Below are 26,623 nucleotides of genomic sequence, written 5' to 3' on the forward strand. Positions count from 1 at the left end.
AATCAAAGGTTTGCTTGAACTAGTTTCTCTAAGTGCACATTAGTGATGTAGAACTTACAGTGTTTTCCAAAACAGCAGAAAAGTTTGCCGAAATGCATTGGAGTGGGAAGGGAAATGATCTTGCAGTAGTGTGTACATTGACCTACCTTGTTAGAGATATGCTAAATATATTCATCATAAAAAAGGCACCAATTAGCTCCTTAGATAGACAAGGGAAGAGGTCTTGGAATGGCTTCTATCTCACAGGTTGATGTTCAAGATAGGAGGCAGATAATAATGACATTGGTATTTTATATCCAGAGCCAAAGGTGGGCCAAGTCGGCCAGGTGCCCTAGGTGACCCGGCCAGCCACCCTGCCCCCACCACTTCCCCCTCTCTGCCCCCCCTCCCACGTGCATGAACGCACACACACGCGGGGACGCCATAGAGGGGGAGTGCAGCACGCAGTTGTGGGGGTAAGAGATCCTGGACTAGGGGTTAGCAGCAGAAGTACCTTCCTGGCGCCCCCTCACTGTTGTGCCCGATGCAGGTGCCTCTTCTGCCTACCCCTAGTTCCGGCCCTGTCCAGAGCAGCAAAGCACTTTCTTTCATCAAAGTAGACCACATGGCAAAATTCTAAAAAAAATTTTTGCCACTGGTTAAATGTTTTGCTTATCCCTTATCCAATTTTAAGAATACAGGTGATTATTTTAATAAAGGGTTTGTTGGAGATTGAGTCCAATTAGATGCAAACTGAAAATTAAAAAGATACTTACAGCTTTTCCAGAACTCAGTGATCTCCTGTTTAATTTCTATTATAAGGAAAGAATGGACCAAAACCAGATTTCTGAGTTGACTAATTCCACTGTTTATTTATTGACCCTTAAAGTGATACTGACACGAAAAAACAACTTTTTAAAATATAAATCTACATAAAGAGTTGCCTATAGGTCATGTTGATCATTTTTTACTGATAGGGCTGCTTTTGTAAGTAATTGTTACTTGAAATCCCAAAACCTGACTGTTTTGCCAACCTGACTGTCCCTTCTCAGCCTGTCAGTTATAGCTTCTAATGCTAACGGCTTCCTGCTGGACAAATATGGCCGCCCCCTCATAGAGGAACATGGGGGATCAGATAGGGAATGTAAAAGCATGGACAAATAATTTTATGGCAAAATTATAAATAGCATGCAAAGACAATGTTATGACAGATGTAAAAATGGTTTCATTTCTGGTGTCAGTATCTCTTTAATGGGTAAATGCTTCCTGGATGCTTTCATGTGAATAAAGAGTTATCATTTGTTTTGAAGAACCAATGGTGCCCAATAGTGATGAGTGAAATTTTTCAGCAGGCATAGATTCACAATGAATTCCCGCATTTCGCCATTGGCAAATTGTTTCGCAAAACTTCCAAGAAAATTTGCCACTGAAAAATTTGTCACACTACAAAAAAGTCGCAGTTGTGTCATAAAAGGATGCAGTCACGTCAAAATAGGCACGAACGACAAAAAAGACACAGGCAGCAAAAAAAGACGTGGCCAACAAAAAAAAAATCACGTGACAAACACATTTTGCGGTTTTTGAAAAAAAAAATTGCATAATGGAAAAAGTTGCCACAAATAAACTTCCACTGAGTTCAAGGCTTTTTGCCAATGAGAAGCAAAATTGGACAGATTCACTCATCCCTACATGCATATTTATTTGTATGGTGAGCAGAGAGTCTTCTGGAGCACACCTCACCTAGGCTTACACACATTTACAGGACATGCGAGTGTCCCATAATGCTTTGGTCTGAGATGACGTTGTTTAGTTTATTTGTAGTGCTTCCATTTTATGGGTCACGTAGTGTTATAACCAGACTGGGCTGCCAATTTTAATATAATACCTTCTCTTTTGTTCTTAAGCACAGGTTTCCCTTTTGGTTTCAATCCATTTATCCATCCACAATGAACCTTGTAATTCAGCATCTGGAAGAGGCAGGAAAAAATTCTTAGCGGACGCATTAATTCTCGCCATGCCGTTCATACACATTGCGGCAGATGGGACCTTTTCCCAGCATCCCACGGTTACAGTATGGCAGCTGGTCAGTTACCTACTCCCTTAGTATAGCTATAAGTGGGGGTCTCTCTTACATAACAGATGGCTGTTGATGATATTTTCAACATAATATGATGTTTTTCTAGCATTTCAAGTAATTGGCGCTAATTATTGCCAGAACTGGTTTCCTCTGAGATATTGTTAATTGATTACAATTTGATTTGCGGGTTCCAAGCAGAGCATCATTTTAGCAAATTCTTAAATCTTTAATGGAAATCTGTAACATACAGCATGCGCCTAATAGGTTTATGAGCTTCAAATAGCAGCAAAATAATTCTTAATTATTCCTTGATAGTGTTTACGAACCACAGAAATAGCCAGCCGCTTAATTAGACAATTATACCCTTAAATAGAAGTCTTCTTTACTAAAAATTTGCACTGCTTGGATACAGAGTATTTCTGGATCTTTATGTGTAAAAGATATAAGCAATGGTCATTTCCATTGTATACACTACATGGGTAAGACCAGTTCCAATTTTAGCTGTTTCTTTTTTTCTTAATTTGTTTGCATTAATATATATTATATATCAGGGATATCCAATTTTGTCTTTACAGCCAAAAGCTTTTACAATAAAAATCTAAAACTCCATGATTACACCATGCAACTCACCCTTTGCTTTATAGTACAGGTATGGAATCTCTTATCCTGAAATCTCTTATCCAGAAAGCTCAGAATCAGTGGTATAAGGGCTCTGGTACACAGGGAGATTAGTCGCCCGCGGCAAAACTCCCTGCTCGCGGGCGACTAATCTCCCCGAGTTGCCTTCCCCCTGCCATCCCACCGGCGAACATGTAAGTCGCCGGCGGGATGGCAGACGCGGCGGCGCGATTTCGCGCAAATCGCCGAAAAAGACTCGCAAGGCTTTTTCGGCGATTTCCCGAAATCGCCCCGTGTACCAGAGCCCTAACTAGGGTTGCAAGTAGTGATGAGCGAATTTGTCCCATTTAGCTTTGCCGAAAACTATGGAAAAACTATGCGAAATGGTGAAAAAATCTTGTAATGTGGGTGCTGCATAACTTTTTTTGACACGACCGCACCTATTTTGACACAACCACGCCTTTTTTTATGCGACTTTGCCCTGTTTTGACTTGCCCGTGTCTATTTTGATGTGCTTGCGAATTTTCGAGGCAAAATTTTGCTGATGTTCCACGAAACAATTCGTTAATGGTAAAATGTGGAATTTCGCTGCAAATCCATGCCTGCCGAAAAAAATTCTCTCATCAGTAATTGTAAGTACTAGCTTGATGGATGCCTGCAAGTGCTTTTGTAGTTCTTGTGGTGCCTTTGTGTATCCATTGGGGTGTGGGCTCAGTTCTGATCTGCGGGGTCTGCTTTCTCTATAGTTGTACAAAATCCCCCTCCCCTACCACTCTCCTATCTGAAGAATTTTTTTTAAGGGGGTGGGGAGATTGGTGTGTAGTTACTTTACCGGTGGTGGTGTTCTGAATTGCCATCTTCTTAAAGTGCATTTTAATCAAATTATTAAATTTTTCATACTATTTCTCTTTGATAATAAGACAGTACTTTGTAACCTGGTATGAGATAGTTATTTGGTTCCCCACCAAGGAAGTAGGGTCAGAGCATGGTTAAGGTTGATCTACTGAAGAGTAACTCTGGCTTGGGGACACAGAGCATGAGCCCGGGGCAGATTGAGGGCTAATTGGCCTTGATGTGTGAAGTTGAGGCACTGTGGCAGCACAAGTCAGAACAAAGGGAATAGTGTATTTAGCACAGAATCATATTTTCTTCAAATTCAATTTGTGAGCTGATGTTATTTTCTGGGTTCACTGCCTTTATTTTTTATTACTGGTCATTTGTAACTTTACATTTTTTCTCATATGCTATTCTGGGACGCTGTCAGCTGAATGTGTTTTTTTGGAATTTGAGCTGGAGTTATAATTCCTGTGTTAGACAAGAAGGGATGGCGAGGCTATGCTGATGCACTCTCACGTGAAATAAAGAACTCTACAGTACTGTACTGACAGCCCAAAGGAATGTGCGCCAGTCATGCAGAGGGAGTTTAGGCATTAGCCATTGATTTTTCTGTCAACTTCTACTAAAAAACCGATGGGTCTGAATCTGGACTTTTCCTCATACAACCTATTCCATGAGTCATAACAAAGTGATACCTTATGTAACAGTTTTACAAATACTTCAAATGATCTGCACGCTCACATACTGTACTGTATGTAACCAGAGGTAAATTAAAGGCAAATAAAATATGGGCATAAAGTGCCTCAATATCATATCATTCAAATCAGTGTTTCCCTACCTGTCACTCACACACAGATAGGTTATATTCACTGATTGCTAATCATGCAGATTATTGGTGACTGGACTATTGGTGTTAGTGGGGCTAAGGAAAACGTATTAAAGGCCTAAAGGAAAACTATAACCCCCATAATAAATACTTAACCAACAGGTAGTTTATATTATGTTAAGTGGCCTATTAAAGTATCTTACCAACCTACAATACATATATATAAGTAAATATTGACCTTTTACATCTTTTACCTTGAACCACATTTTGTAATGGGCTGTGTGCTCCCTCAGAGATTACATGACCAGAAATAATGCAGCTCTAACTGTAATAGGAAAAAGTGTGGAAGTAAAAGACAGAACTTTCCATTAATTGGTTCATGTGACCTAACATGTATGTGTGCCTTGGCATGTTTGTGTGCACCATGAATCACACAAGCGCTGGAAGCGGCCCTAAATTTTTAAAATGGCAATTTTCTATTTAGCAGTACCCAATAGCACATACTACTAAAAAGTATAGTTTTATGAAAATGGTTTATTTAATTGAAGCAGGGTTTTACAAATGAGCTGTTTTATGCAATATATTTTTATAGAGACCTACATTGTTTGGAGGTATAGTTTCTCTTTAATTAATTCTGTTTATCCAACAGTACATTGTTATCTGCAGTGGCATCTTTGCTATAAGGCAAGTTGAAAGCTTGACTCAAGCAGCACTTGTTAAATTTAAGAACCAAATTTGCATGTACTTAGCTGTAAATGTATCTCTTTTGTCTCTGCAGAGAACATATTTGCCCTGGATTTAGTCATGTGATGTAGCACTAAATATGTACTTAAGGTATTCTACACACTGGGTGCTGTATATTTGATCATTATGTACTTGTAGTTTATTATGTTCAGGTCCAGATTTGTGGCGAGGCCATAAAGGCCCGGGCCTAGGGCGGCACAAACTTAGGGGCGGCATGCCGCCCGTTGCAACACACTTTTTACATTTTGCTCCCTTACGGAGCAATGGGGACCTCTCCCCAATGTTCTGTATGGGACCTTTACTGTTCGCGCATGCTCGCTCGGTGGCGGGGGGGTTCTGTTGGTTTGCGCACGTGCGCGGGGGGGTGGCGCTTGGGGGCCGAAGAATGGGGGCGGCCTCTGGGCGCCCTCATTAGAAATCTGGCCCTGATTATGTTATCTTTATGTGCATGCTCTGCAACCCCACAAGCCAACCTTCTGAGCGCAGGAGCGGGTACGGGGGCGGTGAGATCGCTAGTGCAGAGAGCGCAATTGCGCTCTCTGCACTAGAAGAGCCGAATTTCCGGTTTAAAAACCGGAAATTCGGCTCTTAAAGTTACCAGGAGCGGCTTTTTGCCGCCCCTGGTAACTGGGGCGCTTCTGCCGCCTGAGGCGAGTTTCTCAACTCGCCTAATGGCAGAAGCGCCCCTGACTGCAAGAAGACAGGCACTCACGTATAAGTAGGTCCAAGGGAGCCTGGGTGCAGTCCCAAAATAATAGATGGAGTAGCTGTAGAGAGAGTCCGCACTCACAGGTCTTACAGAAAATGAAGAGGTGTTTATTCAAATCAACATCTATCGTTTCGGCTGCATCCACAGCCTTTTTATTATTATACAATTAAAATGTGTGCCCCTTGATCCTTCAGGATAGGTGTCGGAAAGGGCACTGCACTTCCCTCTGTGCCACTGTCATTTTGGGAAGGTGTTCTTGTAAACTGTTTAAGTCTTGCTGTGACATCAGCCCATGTCTTTTGTGCTTTATTATTGCCCCTGATAGTGAAAGCAAGTCATTTCTTAGGTTTCAGGACAAAACTGAGTGCAAGATAATTGGCTGCCATGGGATTTTAGAAATAGGAGCTCCTTCACCTGCAACCTTTCAGCCTGCCATTCAAGTCAGTAGTCCCCCCATGCAGAGTGACTTGCCTTCAGTAAAGCTATGCACTGTAGAATGAATAAGAATAATTGTCCTATATTATACTGGCCTTATATGTTATTTAAATCAGTTTTATCCATGCTTAACATGCTATGTATGCTGTACACCCTAACGTTTGTTCATATTCGTCATTCTTATATCTTTTCTTGTAGCAGATTTTACCTTACTGTCAATTAAATTGATAAATCCGCTCTTAAAAAAGGCTACAGTTTTATATGTTGTTCCTGGTAGCTGGCAGAAAATGTTCAAGGCACGCTGCTTTATTTAGTATCTGTACATATGACACAAAGCTGCTTTAATTCAGCATGGCACCACAGGAAAAAATGCAAATTGCTATTCGCCAACCCTGTCCAATTATATTGGCGCTGCATGGTCCATAAAGCTGAGGTCAGATAGGTCTATGATTATTAAGATTTTTTTATATTTTAAAAATATGTCAAAGCAATCAACTTTTATCTTGTTGAGGGCAAATTTAAGAACTTTTTGAGTAAAGGTCCATCTTTGAGGCTGAATGATGAGAGAGAGAAGAGGGCAAAAAGAGTCCTCTCTTTGAGGTGAAACATTTAGTTGGACTTGTGCAACTCAAAAGGGGCAAATTCTAAAACACTTCAGAATTTCACCATACTTAAAGGACATGTAAACCCTACATTTCCTGTACATAAGTTGGGCACATCTTCCCCACCCAAACCACACCATTTGTATTGCATGTATTACCTCTGTTCACCAGCACAATTACATTTTCCTAAACAAATAGCAGCTTTCACCCTGTGGCCGTTTTCCGTCTTACATCATCAGTGACATTCACATCTGCACATGTGCACTGTAAAGTTCATGAAATGAAGAATGCAAGCTTACACAGGCAGAACTTACTTTGATAAAAATCTGCTTGGATTGAGCACTGTCATATGGTTAAACTGAGCTCAGGAAAGAAGGGTAAGAGAAAAAAATAGGAGCAGACAGCTAGAGCAGAGTTTCTATGGGAACAGCAATGACATCTATTCATTGGCTACTAGACTGGAGTGCGTTCTGTAACCTGAGTTGAGAAGAACTATGCATGCTCAGTAGCCAGGAGCCAAAGTTAATTCCTGAGGAAGGAGAAGGAATCCTAAATGGGGATGCTGCAGCCTTACTATTAACCTTTCAACAAAGTGGCAGGTATTTAAAAATTTCAAAAAGGCTGTTCACTGATTACATTTTTTTGTGGGGGGTTTACATGTCCATTAACCCACATGACCCTACCTATGCTTAAAGAGATACTGACACCAAAAAGTAAATCTTTTTTTTACATCTGTCATAACATTGTCTTTGCAAGAACTTTATAATTTTGCCATAAAAATATTTGCCTGATGCTTTTACATTACCTGTCTGATCCTCTGTTCCTCTGTGAGGGGGCAGCCATATTTGTCTGTTAGCATTAGAAGCTATAACGGACAGGTTGGGAAGGGACAGTCAGGTTGGCAAAACAGTCAGGTTTAGGAACTTCAAGTAACAATTACTTACAAAACCAAACCAGTCAGCGAAAAACCGTCAATACGACCTATAGGTAGCTTTTTATGTATATTCATATTTTGAAAAGTAGTTTTTTCGTGTCAGAGCAAAAAGGCACAAAATAAATGGGCTTACCCTGGCACATCCAGGAAACCATCATTAATGTAAAATATCTATGACACTTAAAAAAATACAAAATAATTAATATTAATTCCACTCATTCCATGTTATGCAATTCCATCAATGCAATTGGTTTGCGCTCAGTAATGCCCAAGAACATGAATTTGTTATAATTTTCCCTGAATGCAGCTGCACTATATAAATAGAAGATAATAAAAATATATAAGGGATGTTTTCTTTATTGTAGGAATTCCATTACAATGACCATTAAAGCTACCATGAATTCAAGCACAGTATTTCCTTCAGTTATATTTATAGCCTTCACTTATTATGGAAAAACTATGTCAATGAAAAATGTAACTTCATTTACATTTGTTTAAATATATCCTGTATAGCAGACTAACATCATTGTGTCAGAATCTGTTTATCCTTGTGTCTGTATAAAAACAAACAAAAGAAGGAAAGTTCCCTGCTGTCTGTGTTGGATGCAAAGGCAAATATTCATATTTCCATACAAATTCCCCTGAGTTCATCTAAAGAGTTACTTTAGCTTCCAGATCCCTTATTTATATGTAAGTGAAGGCATATTCTTAAGTCATATACAAAAAAAGGGGGAAAATTGGGTACTCAAAGAGCCACAAAGGTCACTAAAAAAAACCCCCAACATCTTCATTGCTTTATGAGTTTCTTGTTCTATGAGCATTGCTCACAGAGCACAAAATGCGTAAGGCAGTGGAGATGTTGTTAAAATAAAGCTTTTTGTTTTTGTGGTTGTACACGTTTTTCCGCACCCTTTGCTGAGAGTTTGGGGTGGGTGCACCTTGACCATGTTGCACGTTTGGTGAGTTATTGTTTACAACATTTGTTACTGTGGTACTGTTTTATGTTTTAATATATTTATTAGTAAGTTTGGCATACTATGCTTTAATAGAAGTAACTATGAGCAAGCAATGCAGCATATGGCTAGCATCAATAAATATACAGCATCTCTACAGGGCCTGATATTACAAATCATCTATAAATAAACATGTTATAAATGTTGAAAAAGTAATGTTTATGCAGAAAATGCTTTTCCAGCACTCATCACATGGTTTGATGTTTTTTCACCTGGAGCAGGCAGTCTCAAAGTGTTCACCAACGCACTATAGAGATACAGCAAAGGTAGAATACCACAGGATTCAGGTTATATATAAAACCACCTTTAATATTACTTATGGCGTGATCACAGCATTGTTTTGGACATCAGTCCTTTATCAAGCTGGCAAAGCTGAAATGTTGCTGTGATCATGCCATCATGCTATGTGCATCGTCAAGTTGGTAGGCTGTCCCTTTAAACTCCCAATCCATTTACCCTAACACCAAGAGACAACAAGCACAACCAAGTTGGGATAAAACAGGCCACAGCTTTATTAGAAAAATTGCTATTGAATTACATTTTACTAAATATAAATAGTATAAAATATATGAACATTATACTCCCCCCATGGAATGCTTGCCCACTGGAAAACACCACCAACTGGGCTACCTACCATGCCTACCACCTGTTGCAAGAGTGATATGTGGGCAAGTGATAGCAGGCAGTCCCAGGAGACCACATCAACCTTTGCACACTTGTGCATATAACTGGAACATACAGGTAAGCCTCCCACCCCTGGCCGGCATTCTTCCAAAGCTGTGATAAAATTTACTTGTGCTGAACTCCATTTGCCCCCCCAACAACCTAACCCAAAATCAAGGCAAGCGGGCAGGATATTGCTCATCCCCTGCTCCACTGTAAAGGCAGGTTCTTCCTTTCCTGCTCTCCCTATGCCTAACTTTCCCCTCCTCCCGATCTGTCCCTCAAGCAAGTCTGAGCCCCACAAGCAATCATAAAGGTGCTTTCATATATAACCTGAATTGCTGTAGTATTCTACCTTTGCTAAAGCATCGGTTATGACCAAGAGACCATAAACGACGACAGTGCAGCATATAAACCATGGATGCTTCCAGCTTATTTTAGGCTGTATTATTTCAACATCTCCCAAGTGAAACATTTAATATATTTATATTCATTTCTGATATGAATTAACATATCATTGATTGTACACACAACTAACAAAAAATGCACAAATATGTTGCTCAGAAAGTGCATACAGGTATATAATTTTTTTCATGTAGTTGGGTTGCCACTATACACTGTTAAAAACCAGCATTAAATCTCCTTGATCCTTGCCACATGAGCACATAATGTAGATGCAGAACCCTCATTGCCTTGTGTCTCAGTTTATTGTGTACTGCTCAATACCTTTATGTGTAGCACTGAAGAATACATTATTGCTCTATAGATAAAGGTAATAAGCAGATTGAAACTACAAAGACGGTGAAAAATAATTCATCCCTGGAGTCCAAATTATATGAATTTGTTGCTAAGAGATATCTGGTTTAAACCAGCTGATAGCAACAGTCCAAAAGCTTTGCTAATTGGGTAAATTTCTTTTGGCTTTTTGTACCTAAATTAAGGAACAAAGCCTGGGAATTCATTGGAAAGTAGCAGAGAGAACGGACTAAGAAAGTAGTACTTTTATATTAACTTCAGCATAGGCCATTCTCACCAGATGTGAGCTGGAATAACATAGATTCTCTGAAACACAGGGCTAGAGAGCAAAAATGTTATCACAAAGAAAACTATTTCCCATTTATGACATTTTTTCTTTGAACAACTTTTAATATATTCAGCCAATACTGTACCAGCTTTCAATGCCTCATTCAAACCTCTGCCTGGCTGATAAGGTAAACAAGACTGTAGCAACCAGTAAGCTGCTGAAATTCCAAACTAGAGAGCTGCTGAGCAAAAAGTGAAATAACTGAAAAAGCACAAAAAAGAAAAAAAAAAGAAAACCCATTTCACATTGTCTCAGAATATTACTGTGGACAACCCCTTTTACTTTGTATCAGATGTCTGTGGCCGGCTTTGAGATGATAGGAATCAGCAGACTAGATTTTTTGCAAAAACAGATGGAGATTGAATTCTGAAGTCTACAAAATAATTTTTTAAACAAGGAGCTTTTTTTAAACGAATTATTTTTCTACTGGTGATAGGTGGGTTCAGATTGTTAGTGTTATACAGGTATCAGACCCCTTATCTGGAAACTCATTATCCAGATGTTCCGAATTACCTAAAGGCAATCTCCCATAGACTCCATTTTAATCAAAAAAATCATATTTTTAAAAATGATTTCCTTTTTCTCTGTACTCTGATCCCAAGATGTAATTAATCCTTATTGGAGGAAAAACAATCCTATTGGGTTGATTTAATGTTTAAATGATTTTTTTGTAGACTTAAGGCATGAGATCTGAATTACAGAAAGATCCCTTATCCCCAGGTCCCGAGCATTCTGGATAATTAGTCCTATACCTGTACTGTAATGAGATTTTTTTGGCAATAGCTTTTCCTTTTCAGAGACAAAAAGACAGGAATTATTTTTTTAATACCTTGCAGTCTCTTTCTTCCAATTTTTCTGTTTGCACATGTAAAGATTTTGATTTGTAAATGACCGGGTCTGCCTTGGCTAGCGTGATTGCATGTTTCCATGTTTGCTGCTGTCCTTGCAGTAGTTAAGGCACCACTCAGTAAATACTGAAAATATAAAATTGTTATTTTTTCTATTGCCCTACTTTTTTTATTCTAGCATATTGTGTGGGTTTTTTTTTTGCTTTTGTTAGTACCTGTAGCTAACAACATTATGCAGGTGGTTCTTTTTCAATAATTTTCAGTCACAACCACTGTGGCTATAAAAGGGAATGGAAACAGCAAGAAATATATCAGTCATAACTGAGAACAAAATGGGTCATTCACAAAAGAAAAGATGTAATCCTTCTTGAATACATCTATTGACATTTTATATTGTTTCTAGTAGTATTGGAGCTGTGGAAATCTACTTCCCGCTCTACATTTCAGAATTTCTTATGTGCTATGAGTTGTTTGCTACAAGTAAAGAATAGAAGGCAACCACACTTCTGGGGCACCTGTTTTTTGTCTGGGCATGTCAATTACCACTTCAGTGCAAGGCCTATGGATGGGATTTTAGTATATATAACATATCTAAACAGAGATACTGTAGTCTCAGTTTGCTCTATGTTATCCAGCAGTCTCAGCTCTAAAAGTTCCTTAGTATTTATCAAGATTTTACCTTTTTTTGCAATGCCTCTGGTTCCAAGTACTTAAAGGAACAGTAACACCAAAAAATGTATATATTTTAAAGAAATTAAACTGTAATGTACTGCTGCCCTGCACTGGTAAAAGTTTTGTGTTTGCTTCAGAAACATTACTAGAGTTTATATAAACCCTGGTGTGTAGCCATGGGGGCAGCCATTCAAAAGAAGAAAAGGCACAGGTTGTACAGCAACTATCAGATAAACCCCGTAGAATACAATGGTGTCTTATCTGTTATCTGCTATGTAACCTGTGCCTTTTCTGCCCCCATGGCTATACATTAGCTTATTTATATAAACTATATTAGTGTTCCTGAAGCAAACACCCCAGTTTTACCAATGCAGGGCCACAGTACGTTATATTTCCATTACTTTAAAACGCTTTCATTTTTTGGTGTTACTGTTCCTTTAACCTACTGTACATAGGATCTGGGAATTCTCCATAATAAAAATTAATGCACGTGATGATACATAACTGTACACAATGAAAACACAACAACCTAAGCACCTAAATTAAATATATTTTTGGAGGCTAGAGTTATGCTTTTCTTGCAACCCCAGAAATAAGTACACTTCAGTATAAAAAATATCCCCATGGTCATTGATCATGTACTTTAGCAGCAGCAATATTCTCTTCAAAGATATTTCATGAAATCCTCTATAGGCATTAAAAAAATCAGTCTATACATTACATTTTTTCATCTTTTTGTCAATAAGAACTGATTTACAGCGATTTAACATGGGGCAATTACACTACTAGCTGTAGGGTGACTTTAAAGGAGTTGTTTGTCTTTAAATTAAATTTTAGTATGACATAGATATTGATATTCTGAGGCAATTTGCATTTTGTATTACTTTGTGGTTTTTCAGTTATTCTACTTTTTGTTCAGCAGCTCTCTAGTTTGGAATTTTAGCAGCTGTCCAGTTGCTAGAGTCTTGTTTATATGCAATCAGGCAGTGATTTGAATTATAGACAGGAATATGAATAGGAGAGGGACTGAATATAAAGATAAGGAATAAAAAATAACAATAAAACTGTAAGCTCACAGAGCAGGGCTCCAAGCAGATAGCAACAACCTTGGGGGCGCAAGTGCTAGCAATTAGTACTAAGGGGCGTAATCTTGCATTTGTGCCCTCTGCAGTGGTAAACAACCCCTTATATATCTTGGTCTTAAATGAAAGATGATGTTTAAGCAATCAAAAGGTAATTGAGATACTTTGCATTTATAGAGATAAGGAAATTCCTTGAGTTAATTTAAAGCAATATCTCATTAAGTATAGATTAGATCATTTCAGCTCTCCATAGCAAGTAGAACACATTTTGCCTGAATAGTCGTATAATGCACTTTGATATACCCTTAAAACAAATGCATCAGTACAAAACTGGATCTGACACTGTAATAACAAGAGATCAAAATCTTGATGAAAAATACATTCTTTGTTGGTTAATAGTATTTTAATAATTCTATTTTTGTGTTCTCTGCAGGGAATTCTCAGTATACAGCTGTATTTTCTCCATTTTATGTATTGTCAATTATTCTCACTATGTTCTGTTTTATTTTTCAAGGGGGATCAAGACGCTTCAGTGGAGCACAGTGGCATCTGCAGAAAATCATCAATGACTCTGTAGACAGCTCAGATGATGAATTCTTCGATGCTAGAGGTTTGTTCATTTGAAAAAAAAAAATGTGTTGCTACAGTAATTTTTGTTAATGAGAACCATTTCCCTCTACAATTCTGAGCAGTAAAGGAATGTGCATAATACTGTAAAGGTAAATGTCATCATTCCAGCTGTAGCTCAGTAGCAATTCCCACTATTCTCCTATACCCAGTAGCTAGTGGAGAATACTTATTGGTCACTGGTAAAAAAAAAACAGCTGGAGTGCCAGCAGGCTCTATAATGCCTAGGTACAAAATATATATGACCATATGTTATGGAACAATGTCTTCTCTAAACTCTTCTCTAACATGGTTTACTGTGTTGCCAACACACTGCTCCACATTTAGCTAGGACAGGCCAAAATAGAGGACCTCTAAAGAAGATGCACTTAACAAAATGAAGGAACGGGTTTGAGCAGATTGGGGGCATATTTAGGCCCTGGGCACACATAGTGGTTTGTCCCCTTCTTCTCAGCCCTGCGTGTTTCTGTCAGGCTGAGAGAAGCGGATCGACTTTCCTACGCTGCTCCATGTGCCTACACCGAAACCTACAGCTTTAGCCTCAGTGCAGTCACATGCAGAGGAGCAGAGGTCACCCAAAAAACACAAAGGCTAATGCCACACGGGTAGATCCTCAGCCGATGGATAACGCAGGCCAAGAATCTCCCCTCTGCTTTCAAGTTGTGCCTGCACCCACAAGCATTGTTTTGGTCCAGGTGGTCCAGGTGCAGACGCAGCTTATTTCAGCCCCAAACCGCATACTGGAGCAGTTTCTGGCTAAATACATTGCATGTGTCTGCACCTGGGCTGAAGCAATGCTTAGGGATGCAGGCACAACTTGAAGGTTTTTACAGTGCCACTAGCTCAAAGCAGGCATCTTCAGGTCGCCCCATGCTCCACTCTGCTGCATGTGCCTGCACTGAGGCTGAACTGTAGTTTTTGTTGCAGGCAGGCCCGGATTTGTGGAAAGGCCACAAAGGCCCGGGCCTAGGGCGGCACAAGTTTAGGGGCGGCATGCCGCCCCGCCGCAACAGAATTTAAATTTGGCTCCCATACGGAGCAGTCAGGACCTCTCCCCACTGCTCCGTATGGGAGTTTAAATGTGCGATTGCGCATGCGCACTGGTGGGGGTGCGGGGGCGGCCTCGGGGCGCCCAGAAGTGAAATCCGGCCCTGGTTGCAGGCACATGTAGCAGCCTAAGCTGGCAGGTCTGCTTCTCTCAGTCAGATAGAAAAATGCAGCTCTGAGAGAAGCAGACAAACTGCTCCGTATTGCCAGTGCCTCAGAAGTTAGTGGTTGAGGTTTGTTGGATCAGGGACTTTTGCAGCTTTACATTTTTAAATATTAGAAAGTATGGTTTAATGTTTAGAGGGTACAATTTCAATGTACCTTCAAGACATGAGAGATTGTCAAGAGACACACCGTCATTGGAAACCAACCAAGTAAAAGTAAAATAAAATAAAGTTTTAAAAGTTCTAGTACTAAAACATACTGCTGACCATTCACGTACAAGACATTTAGATATTTGGCTATGGGTTAATAAATGGAAAACATTCAAGTCGTAGTAAGCACTATTTTCAGATGTTCATCAAGACATAAAGGAAACGGTGAAGAAAGTTAACAGAAATAAATTAACAAACACTGCTTCTATTACATTTAAGAATAACTTTACATTCATTAAAAATGTGATTTTAAAGTTGCTTTGAATTATGGATTCTTCCACTTCTGTATGTGCATAACCTGCTGCTGGTTATAATTAGTGCACTTGGGTGAAAAGAGAACATGCTGCTTTGGTCAGTTGACTTGTACAAGGATTGACTAGAAGGGGGCCATTTGGGATCAGAGAAGTAAGTGGTATAGAGACCATGGGACACTGGAGTGTGGGGTTGGAGTGCAGCTCTGCAAGTGGCTACATTTTGTAAAATATTACATCAGTACATCATTTACTTTGTATCATCTGCTGCTTAGGTGTTGGAAGAGCAGAATTGTGCAAACTTACACTTATTCAAGCTACAGACAGTTAAAGGGGCATAGATGCTTCTTTTCAGCCCAGCTATAGTTTCTATGTGCACTGTTTACTAAATTGCAGGTCCTGTCAGCAACCCCACATGTATCCTTGCCTTGTAAGATCAGTTGAATTATTTGTTAAAACAAATTGGGCACATTTTGAAGTCTTTTTCAAAGTGACAGTTAACATTTTGTTCAGATGCATTTGCAAATTGTATCAAAGTGGCAAGATTGATGGCTCTGCAAGACTTGCCAAATTATTTGGTTTTAGTCTGTAAATAAAGATTCAGTACTAGAACAAGCAAAACTTAAGTTTTTTAAAATATTAACATAATTTCAAGCAACTTTGCAATATACATTAATTAAAAAATATGCAGCCTTTTCAAGTTTTTGAATGTAATTGTTACGGACTGTAGAATAGAGGAGCCCGTAAACTGCCAGGAGTACCTTTTAGGTGTAGCAGGAGAGCCCTGCCAACCCTGGTGTTCACCGACGCCCTTTTGGGGCCCCAGACTTTCTGCGGCGGAACAGACAGGCATCCTACACACGGCCAAGATATTCCAGTGAACACGGTACAAAAAGGGATCAGGAGGAGGCGAAGTGAAGTCAGGGAAAAGTCCGTGGCAGGCAGCAGAGATTCGGGAGTCATTATTCAGGCTAAAGTTGGCCATACACGCACTGATAATATTGTATGAAACCCCATTTCGTACGATATTCGGTGCGTGTATGGCAAGTCGGCGAGTCAACTGATTTCGCAGGAGGCTGCTGATATCGGTCGACTCGCTGATCGGCCAGGATAAAAGATTTTGATCGGGCGCCATAGAAGGCACCTGATCAAAATCTGCCTTCAGGGCTGAATCGGCAGAAGGCGGTAGAAATCCTATTGTTTCTACCTCATTATCTGCCGTTGGTCGCACGAAAGATTGGAAATCGCTATGTGTTTGGCCACCTTAAAAACCAGCAAGGCAAACAAAACAAGTCTTTTAGCAAAGATAGTTATTGTGCATGTGCACGCGCCTGAGGCCAGTACATGCTGCATGCTGTCTGTAAACTGTGGAGAAGTTTTTACAATTTGTAACATAAGTGTTTTAGTCCCTCCTCCCCTTTTCATGGATTTCAGCATATAAAAAAAATGTATTTATTCATACTTTTCCAAGGAACATATTACAGTGATAGGTACATTAGTAGTATCTGTTATGTGTGGGGCTCTTTAACAAATCCCCTTTAAATTCTAAAATTTGTGAACAGTAAACAATTGGTTCTATCTACTTACATGGCTATCTGCCCAGCCCTAGGATAATAACTGAATATATGCACTGGGTGAAGTTGATATTTAACACCACCAATATTATCAGTTCAGTAGATACGACTTTGAGCAAGACTGTTGGTTTGTGCTACATTTTTGTGCAAGAACAGGGCTAATCTTCTTGGAAAATATACTATTCCTGCGGCCAGTCTTCCGACAACAGCAATAGATATTCAGACATTTTTCAGAAAAGTGAGAATGTCTTTGTGTTGGCTTTTATTCCATCTTAATTATTCATCAGGGATGTGGAAACATAGGGCTGCTATCTTATATTAAGTGAGTAATCATTCATTGCAGCTTATTGGCTATTCAGCTGTATGTAATATGTTGTTGTTTATCTCTTTGAGCAGTTGTATTTGCCTGATTCGTTTAGTAGCAAACATTAATAAACAAAATCATACTCATTTAACATGAAATAAACCTCTCTTTGACTGTGTGAACGCTGCCTGACTTTAGTAATGAAATCCAAACATTGCAATTTCACACATTAAAAATAACTGTGGCAGAAAAGACCAGCAATTCCCTGAGAAACGGCAGTGTGTTCCCGGGGAAGTGGTGCATCTAACACAGAAAGCACGTCTGTAGTGCATGTGACTGTGGCATTTTAGGGTGACCAAGTTACTTGAAAATTTATGGACATGTCTGGAAAACCAGACAGGGCTGAACTGGCTGTAGTTTAATTTAAGTGCAATAGGTGCTGCCCTGCAACATGTATTTATCAGACCTGTCCCTAAATTTTCAAGTGATCTGGTCACCCTTTATTTAATACTCCCTGCAAAACAATTGTTGGAGAGGCCTGTCATGCTCTGCAACCCCTACCTGGCCACTACCCTACTCTTAGCTTTCCTACGCATGTCCCCTGCTCTCCACTGCTATTTCTCAGGCAGGAGAGAGATAGAGGCTGGGCAAGGGGATTTACTACAGCTGTTAAGGAAGCAGAAATGGTGCCTGCTTCCTTTATAGTTACGCCATTGGAAGGAACCTGTTTATGTATTTGTACCTTAATAGTGTGTTGTTTACATATGGGGCTAGTAAACATGTGCTGGTGTCCTAATCCTCACCTGTGTACATGTAGATTTGTACATTGGTGTCCCAGTTACATACAGTATTGTGCCAGACAAGGTTATTTGTGCTGTCTCTGCATATCAATATTGTGCTTGTCTACATCTGGGGGTAGACATGCAAAACACTGCTGTCTTTGGAGCTTTATGCATTTTGAATTGGGCATGCTGTCAGTACTGGGCATCTGGTTAAGGAAGTCCAATGCAAACTTTCTTCCCCCCCCACCGCACACTCATCAACTTGGCACAACTGGGCAGGTGAGCAACACCCTGTCGTACAAAGGATTTGCTTTCAGATAACATCTTGACAATAGGGGTAGCCAGACAAAAGAGGTGCATGCCTAACACCCACCCACAGTTGTGCCCCAGACACGTGCCTCTTCTGCCTACCCATAGTTTTGGCCCTGACTGAAATGATCCAACAAACTAATGAGTTTAGTGCCTTGCCCCATAGTGCCTTCCCTTTTTTAGTTCTTTTTGTATACATTTTGTTTTGTATACAATTGCTTTACAAATGATTTTGAGATTGATATAGTCAGCTGTGTTATAAAAGAATATTATTTGTCTACAAAGGAATCTGAATATGATACAAAACTGGTCAGTTTAATCGCTACATGAAGTTAAAAATATAAACTGTGGCAGTTTGAGAGTAACATTTATGCAGTTGCAATTGTATTATATACAATAAAGCTTTATGGGTATTTAGCTAATGCCAAGCCGGTGAATGTGTCCTCCTGTTTCCTTGTTCCCCACAATGCAATTATTATTATTTTTTTTCAGTTTAAATACTTACATGCATGGGAATTTAGGGTTATGGCGCATAAGTGTTTTGATCACTGCTGTAATGCAGGTGGAAAACACCAAAAAAGCATTTATGAGCAGAAGTCCAGTTATTGCCTCCATGTTTGTTCCATGGATAACTATGGGAAGCTTTGACAAGTGCATAGGGGCATTTTGACTGTTGATATTTTTCCAAATTTGAAATCATTGCAACCTGGGGAAAACATCTGTTTGGATACTAAAATTAGGGTGTTTCTTTGATTGTGAAACCTGAGCCCTATGCTGCTTGTGTGTGCCCTACACTCCCTGCTTTTTCCATACTCTGCCTGCTCTATGCTGCCTGTGGAAGGTGATTATGCCAGGGGTTTGTTCTGGGAGTTTGTTAGCATTTGGAAATAGTTGTTAGGGGGTCCTTAAGGTGTGTAATAATGTTTTGGGGATTGCTGTGCTATCCACATGGGAGGAGGAGGCATATGGACTTAAGGGTGTGGCTTAATTTGACAAAATAAACTTCTTTCACATGAGTGATGGGTGATATCCCTGCAATGAGCGCCAACCATTTGTTTTTATTGGTGCGCTACCAACATTAATGTGTATATGGTCTTAAAAGCTCTTGTGATAACATGGGTGTGGTTTGAAGTTGGTGCAGTATAAAAAAGGGGAGTGGTCAAAACTGGCTTCAAATATTGACCCTCCACCATGTAGGCCAAAAAGATTCTGGCCCTTGGTACCACAGAAGGACAGCACTGCTCTACATCACAATAATAGTTCATTTAAAGGTAAACAACCCCTTTCATAAATATTTTTCATTGTCCTACCCTTTTAGAAATCTATCCCTCATACCCACAAAAGACTGGTCCGAGTTATCAAATCTTATAGTATGCAATGGTTAATTTTTTTTTTAGGTTTTTATCAATTGGATCTGGTTATTGTCATGGCACTTTCAGTACTAATCAAGTACCCTTTCTCATGCTTTATGGAAAGACCGATTGCTAATCACAAGTTAAGAAGACATTGGCCTTTGTTTGTGCACCATAGGCAAGGCACAAAGTGCAGCACAAGGGAGCCCTGTGCTTATTATGTTTCTCCATCAGTAGGAAAGTGCAGGGCTGTGAGGATCTTTGCACCTTTTAAATAAAGCACATGTTACAGTATGTCTATCCGTATAACCACAGGCGACCTTCTTGCAATCCCCTTAGCACAAACAGTTGGGCTGGACCATAAAAGCACAATTCTACTTGGCCAAGATAAATTGCAGACAAATATGTTTAAGTCTTGGGCTGTTTATTATTTTGAGGTGGTGTGGATGCTAAATAGTTTCAGTGTGGTGGTTCTTACTTTTGTGAATTCACTGGATAAGATGGATGACTCCAAAAACTAAAAAATAGATGAAAAGACAAAGAACAGAGGATAGAAAGTAATACTATATATGTGCAAGGTGCAGTTGATTTATTACTGTGGTTTTTGTGCCTCGCTACAGACAGAATGCCAGATTGCCTTGCCTTTCCCATTTCTACTGAGTCTACTCTGTTTCTCACTCCAGAGAAACACATTCACAGATAACTGGCACAAATCACATTAACTCCTTTACTTCAGCTGAGTAAATCAGCTCATTATTATTATCCTAAGAAGGAGTTATTACTGGCTTTAATTTCTTGGCCAAATAGAAGCCTAGCAGCCTCTTGCCGCATGGGCATTTGATGTAAAGCTTTAAATTCTCACCATGGCAACCAGAAGAATATGACAATATCTGAATGCCCATCCATTCGAATTATCGCTCTTCTGGTCTGGCTGTGTTAGAGCTGCCATAAAATCTCACTGATAACTCTGTATCTGTCTGGCGCTGTCTCTTGCAAACAGTTTGGTGACTTTTAAGGGAGATTTCACATGCTCTCCATTTAAATCAAGTAAAACAGTTTCATTGTTTTTCCATTACAGTGCATTCAAAATATGAATGCATTATTCCAAATGTGAAATTCATTTTATGAATTCCATTTTGCAAAAAAAAAGGATGCAGACAAACTGTTGTAACAGTCCTGGCACTATACAATAACTTGAGATGTATCTTGAAAACTCATGTAATGATTTCCAAAGGGGCCCTTAGACATTTGTTCATAAAGTCAAACCAAGCAAGTAGTCATAATGTATGTCTATGAAGGTGTTCATTCATCCAAATCATGATATACAGTATCTGCGGGGGGGAGGGAAGGTTGGTTAATAATACAATTAATAATACAATACTTATATCCTGGATAAATGGAATGGATGACATTGTATAAAGGTTATTTTACAGGAGATGCCAAAGAACACAAGAGATTTATTTTACTGGAATATTTGTTCTCTATTTTTGTATCTCTATATTTTATACAGGTTCTGGAATTTTTATTCTGAATAAAAAAGGTTAAGGGAACAATTCAAGCATTAAGCATTGCTTGTCTGCGAAACAGAGTGAAATATGTTTTTCAAAACCCTTTCTTCTCAGGGGTTGCTTATATGCACCTAACTTAAGTACATCATCTCAGCATTCTAATCTCCCTGTAATGTTATGCTGAGCTGAAACACCTAGTGCCCTGCTAGTGAAAATAAATAGCAGCTTTTATAACTGTAATAAAAATACAGTTTGTCTCATTTATTTTTCCACTTCTTAATGACCTATTGGATTATGCATGACTTGTTTTGTTCTAGGAACGTTTACTGCTGTTTAATATTTTTACAGGCATTTTAATCCATACAAAAGCAGTGAGCCAGTGGAACATAGTCATATAATTTAGGCACTTACCTGCTGTCTCGGGACAGTCATGAGGGATTAGCTCTGGCGTGGGTTGTCTCCAGGTGGGCGTTTGGACTTTGCAAGGGAGATAGCTGCATTAAACAAAAAGTAGCTTAATCATGTAATAATTATATTAATCCCACTGTAGAGTGTCAAGGACCTTACTGCATCCTTAGATTGTAAGCTCTACGGGGCAGGGGACTCCTTCCTACTGTGTCTCATACCACATGGCACTTACTCCCTGTGTATTTCGACTTTTTTATTATAACACTCCCTGTGTGTAATTTTGAATTTTGTAAGATTGTACAGCACTGCGTACCCTTGTGGCACTTTATAAAGTTAAAGGAACAGTAACATCAAAAAATGAAAGAGCTTTAAAGTAATGAAAATATAATGCACTGTTGCCCTGCACTGGTAAAACTGGTGTGTTTGCTACAGTAACACTACTATAATTTATATAAATAAGCTGCTGTGTAGCCATGGGGGCAGCCATTCAAGCTGGAAAAAAGGAGAAAAGGCACAGGTTACATAGCAGATAACAGATAAGTTCTGTAGAATACAATAGTGTTTTATATGTTATCTGCTATGTGCCTGTGCCTTTTCTCCTTTGAATGGCTGCCTCCATGGCTACATAGTAGTTTATTTATATAAATTATAGTAGACTTTCTGAAGTAAACACACAACTTTTACCAGTGCAGGGCAGCAGCACATTATATTTTAGTTACTTTTATACACTTTCATTTTTTGGTGTTACTGTTCCTTTAAACATACATACATACCCAAAGTCCTTTTACCAATGACCAACCATATAATTACATAGTCATTCTGACTTGCCATCGCCTATAACCCCTTCTCTCAAAAAGACTAAAGCAGTATAAAACATCTTGGTGTGTTATTTGGCTGCTTACTGCTGCACAAGCAAAAAGCATATGAAAATGAACTGCAACATGCTTTGTCCCTTTTCCATTGAACTTCCACCCTGGTCATTTTTTTGCCTTAATTTATGACATATCTCCAACTTGTCTCGATTTTAAAGGCAGTGGTTTAACTACATGAAGCCGGGCTCCCTGGAATATAAAGAGAGGCCTGGCGCACACAGCAACAATACCCCCCCCCCCCCCCCGTGCCTCCTTGCGCAAATTTTTAGGAAGAGAGGCTTGGGAGGGGGGATTTCTATACAGCAGGCCCTACAGTCGAGTCCCTGATCCCCCCAGCAGTGTCTTCCTCTACTGTTACTTTTACTATATAGAAAATCTTTAATATATAATGCCAGGACCTGATTGCTTAGTAATTAACCTTTTTTTTTTTTTTTTTACAATGCCTGAATTGTAGCAAAATACATATTTAGACCCAGCTAAATAAGGAGTGCTGGAAGTCAAGTTGCTTTACATTTTTCATATGCAACTATAAAGTAACCCTACTTGGGTGTGTTGAATCAGAAATGTTAGGTTTAATGAAAAAAATTGATGATTTTTAAAAAGCTATTATCTGCTGGAAATTAGGTCCTGGGGATACATACTAATGATTTGAACAAAGTCAATATTTCTTTAACTTCTACTTCCTAAGTGTGCAATGTTGTTTTACTCTGGCTTTAATCTTTTGCCGTGGTTCTTTTTGACCCATCTCTGGTTTGACTTGCTTGCAAATTAGGATTTGGATTTAGTCGGCATTTCGGCATTTCGGCATTTGCTCAAATCTTTTACGAAGGATCCGGGGTTTGACTGAATCCCAAATAGTGGATTTGGTGCATCCCTGGTTTCAAGGCCCATTTCTTGCTGGTACAATTCTGTTTTGGTTTTATCTGGTCCTGAGCACATTTGTCAGTTCCTGACTGATTACTCTTTTCTCTTAGGGACAGATTTATCAGAATTTAAGATTGTGTTTTTATGCAGAGAAAACACACAAATATACTCAAGAATATTTTTTGAATAATTAAATAGTTGCGAAGAAGCAAAAAAAAGCCAAACATTCACATGTAAATTATGCAATTTATTAATTCCAGTAACACATAGTGGGTAGTTTGGTATACAATAACAACACAATACTTTAGATCCTTGGTAAAGATGGAATACATTACATTGTGTAAAGATTATTTTATTAAAGATGCCAAAGAACATTTTTCTTACTGGAATATTTTCTCTCTATTATCTCTAGATTTTATTTAGGTTCTGGAATCTTTATTCTGAATAAAAAAATGGTAAAGCAAAACAATGTAGGTGTCTATAAAAAATATATTGCATATACAAGTTCATATGTAAATCCTGCTTCATCCAAATAAACCATTTTCATAAAATATATTTCTTTAGTAGTATGTGCCATTGGATAATCCTAAATAGCAAATTGCCATTTTAAAAATTAAGTGCAATATTTACTGATATAAATATTTCAGTTTGGTAAGAGTGTTCAATAGGACACTTAATATGATATAAACTGTAATATGATATAATCTGTTGGTAAAGTATTTATTCTGGGGGTATAATTCAAGCATTAGGCAATGCTTGTAAAAACCTCAATATTTCAAATTTTCAGTCTAAATGGAAATAAATAAAACAATGTGATTTTTGTATATGTGCAACTTTTTTTCACAAGAAAATGTTGCTGAGGTTTCTCATAAATAATGTATGATAGTGCTTTGAATAAAGAAAAAAGGAAAACATGGTCAGAAAGAAAATAAAATGCATAATTTGCTGCCTTTTTCCCCTGCAATTGTGTTTTTCCCCCCTTGAACTTGAAAATTGATAAATCAGCTGGTGGTATATTTTTGTCTATGTATGTACTTAGGGTGCATGGTAATTCAGCAGTAGCATTACCGCCGTACCCAGGGTCCTGCACTTGACTATGATCGGACGCTATCTGCATGAACAATGCCTTACAGTATGCCAAAAGCTTCAAAAGGGAAAAAATATTGGGCTCCAAGTCCTAGCAAAATCAAAGAAGCAGATGATATTGAGACGTGAAAGCAAGAATAAGTTTTGAGATGTGAATGCAAGAAATAATACTTCTGCTAAATTATTTCTTTAGGATTGTTCAACTGAAGGCCCTTGTGTCAAATATAGCCTTCCAAGGTACTATTATGCACCATGATTGTCTATGGGATTTCATAGACTGATGTGTATAACATTATCATCTTGATATTAAATGGATCACAAAACAGTACTATGTAAAGTAAATGCCCACTAAATAGAAAGTGTTGGACAGTGTTGCTTTAGACAACCAAGCAAAAGGCCAGATCTAGAACATTAATGTTCATTTATGATCAGCGTATCCTCCCAATAGGTTCTGGTCTGTTGATGAGCTGCTTCTAACTATGAAGCTGCATGCAGCATAACAAAAATATTGATGGGCGAAAAAATTTGGCCGGCATGGATTCACGGCGAATTTCTGCGTTTCGCCATGGGCGGATTTTTTTGTGAAACAGGCGTCAAAATTTGCTGTGGAAAAATTCACCGTCAAAAGAATTGTCACGTGTCAAAAAGAATTGTCTCTATTGTCAAAATAATTGTCTCTCTTGTCAAAAGAATTGTCTCGCTCATCAAATGAATTGTCTCGCTCATCAAAAGAATTGTCTCGCTCATCAAAGGAATTCTTGCTCATTTTCGCCCCTTTCGTGAATTTGCCGCCATTTCGTAAATCTTTCAAAAGATTCACGAAATGGCGAAAAATTCACGAAACGGCGAAAACGGGACAGATTCGCTCATCGCTAAACAAAAACACTTGAACATGGGTATTTCAAAGGTTCAGCTGGAGCAGGTTAATTAAAGAACAAAAAACAGTATAAAGATTTGCACTTAGTGAAAATACCATATGCTACCATAAAAAAACCAATCAAGAGCTTCCCTTATTATTTTGTAAAATTTAATTGGTGAATCCACCAACTGGAAAAGAGATAGTTCTATTGCACTGCTGTGGAAGGTCTGTGTGAAAAGCTGAATAACTAGCAGTGCATCATAATCTCAGCCTTCCCTTATAATCAAAGCTACAGTAGTTCATCAATTTCATTCAAAGACCCTTTTATAGCTGCTTATAGAAAGGGGTAGAAAGCACACCTGTTGCTTTTGCCATTTTGTAAATAAACACATTAAAATAAGATAACAATCAAATAAATAGAAAAAAACACATACATTCTCTCAGTTATGGCAAACTGTTTGCCTTTTCAAAGGTATGCATTCATTCTGCCCACACAAACTCACGTGGCAGCATAATACTTGGTTGAAGAGAAAATCTCTAATTTTATATGGTGACCTCTATATATTCTTATGATTATATGTAATTATTGTTTAGCTCTATGCTGCTTATACAGGAATGCCATCATGGAAATAAGAAGCCAGACTATCAGCAGTTTTAAGTGCTTCCAGACATGTAAAGATGTTGAATTGCTATGGCAATAATTCAATTAAAGCAAACCATTCTAATGGAAGTCGTCTCTTTTTTATATAGTAATAATCTTTCAGTAGTTTACTTTTGAACATTTCACTTTCTTACTGCCCTCTGTTTATGTCTTTGGTAAGAAAAAAGGAACAGCCTTTGTTGATAGATATTACTCATTATCGCTCAGTCTTGATTTAGATAAATATCCGCCTGCTATTTTCTTTCATTTGTGTATCTAGTATTAATCACTGCTATTCCAGATAACATGCCTGCTGTCCTGTGTGTTCCTTGCAGAGGAAGTTGTGGAGGGAAAGAGTGCCATCCTGATTGGCATGAGTCAGTGGAACTCTAACGATCTGGTGGAGCAGATAGAAACCATTGGAAAGATGGAAGAAAACCCAGGTGAGCCTTTTCTTGCCTTTTGTGTGCCAAGTGGGTGGGACAAAGAGGATAAATGTTGGGGTGAGAGATGAAGAGATAAATGGAGGTACATTACTGTTTGCTCATATGCAGAATTGTAGTGAATGACTTTGCATTACTCAGAGCCATGTTTGCAATATACAATATACACTTTTTTTGGTCTCTTCTTGTCAGCCAGTTGC

General features: G+C 38.7%; 1 protein-coding gene across 1 annotated transcript in view; it reads left to right on the plus strand.

The window, feature by feature from the left end:
- Positions 1-26,623, plus strand: part of pitpnm3 (PITPNM family member 3) — a 269,381-nt gene that overhangs the window by 115,667 nt on the left and 127,091 nt on the right. Inside the window, exons 2-3 of the mRNA XM_031896774.1 lie at positions 13,638-13,733; positions 26,316-26,423. Coding sequence (XP_031752634.1) covers positions 13,638-13,733; positions 26,316-26,423 — 204 coding nt within the window. The remainder of the gene's footprint in view (positions 1-13,637; positions 13,734-26,315; positions 26,424-26,623) is intronic.

This window comes from Xenopus tropicalis, chromosome 2 (assembly GCF_000004195.4).
Source record: "Xenopus tropicalis strain Nigerian chromosome 2, UCB_Xtro_10.0, whole genome shotgun sequence".
In the NCBI taxonomy this organism is placed as follows: domain Eukaryota; kingdom Metazoa; phylum Chordata; class Amphibia; order Anura; family Pipidae; genus Xenopus; species Xenopus tropicalis.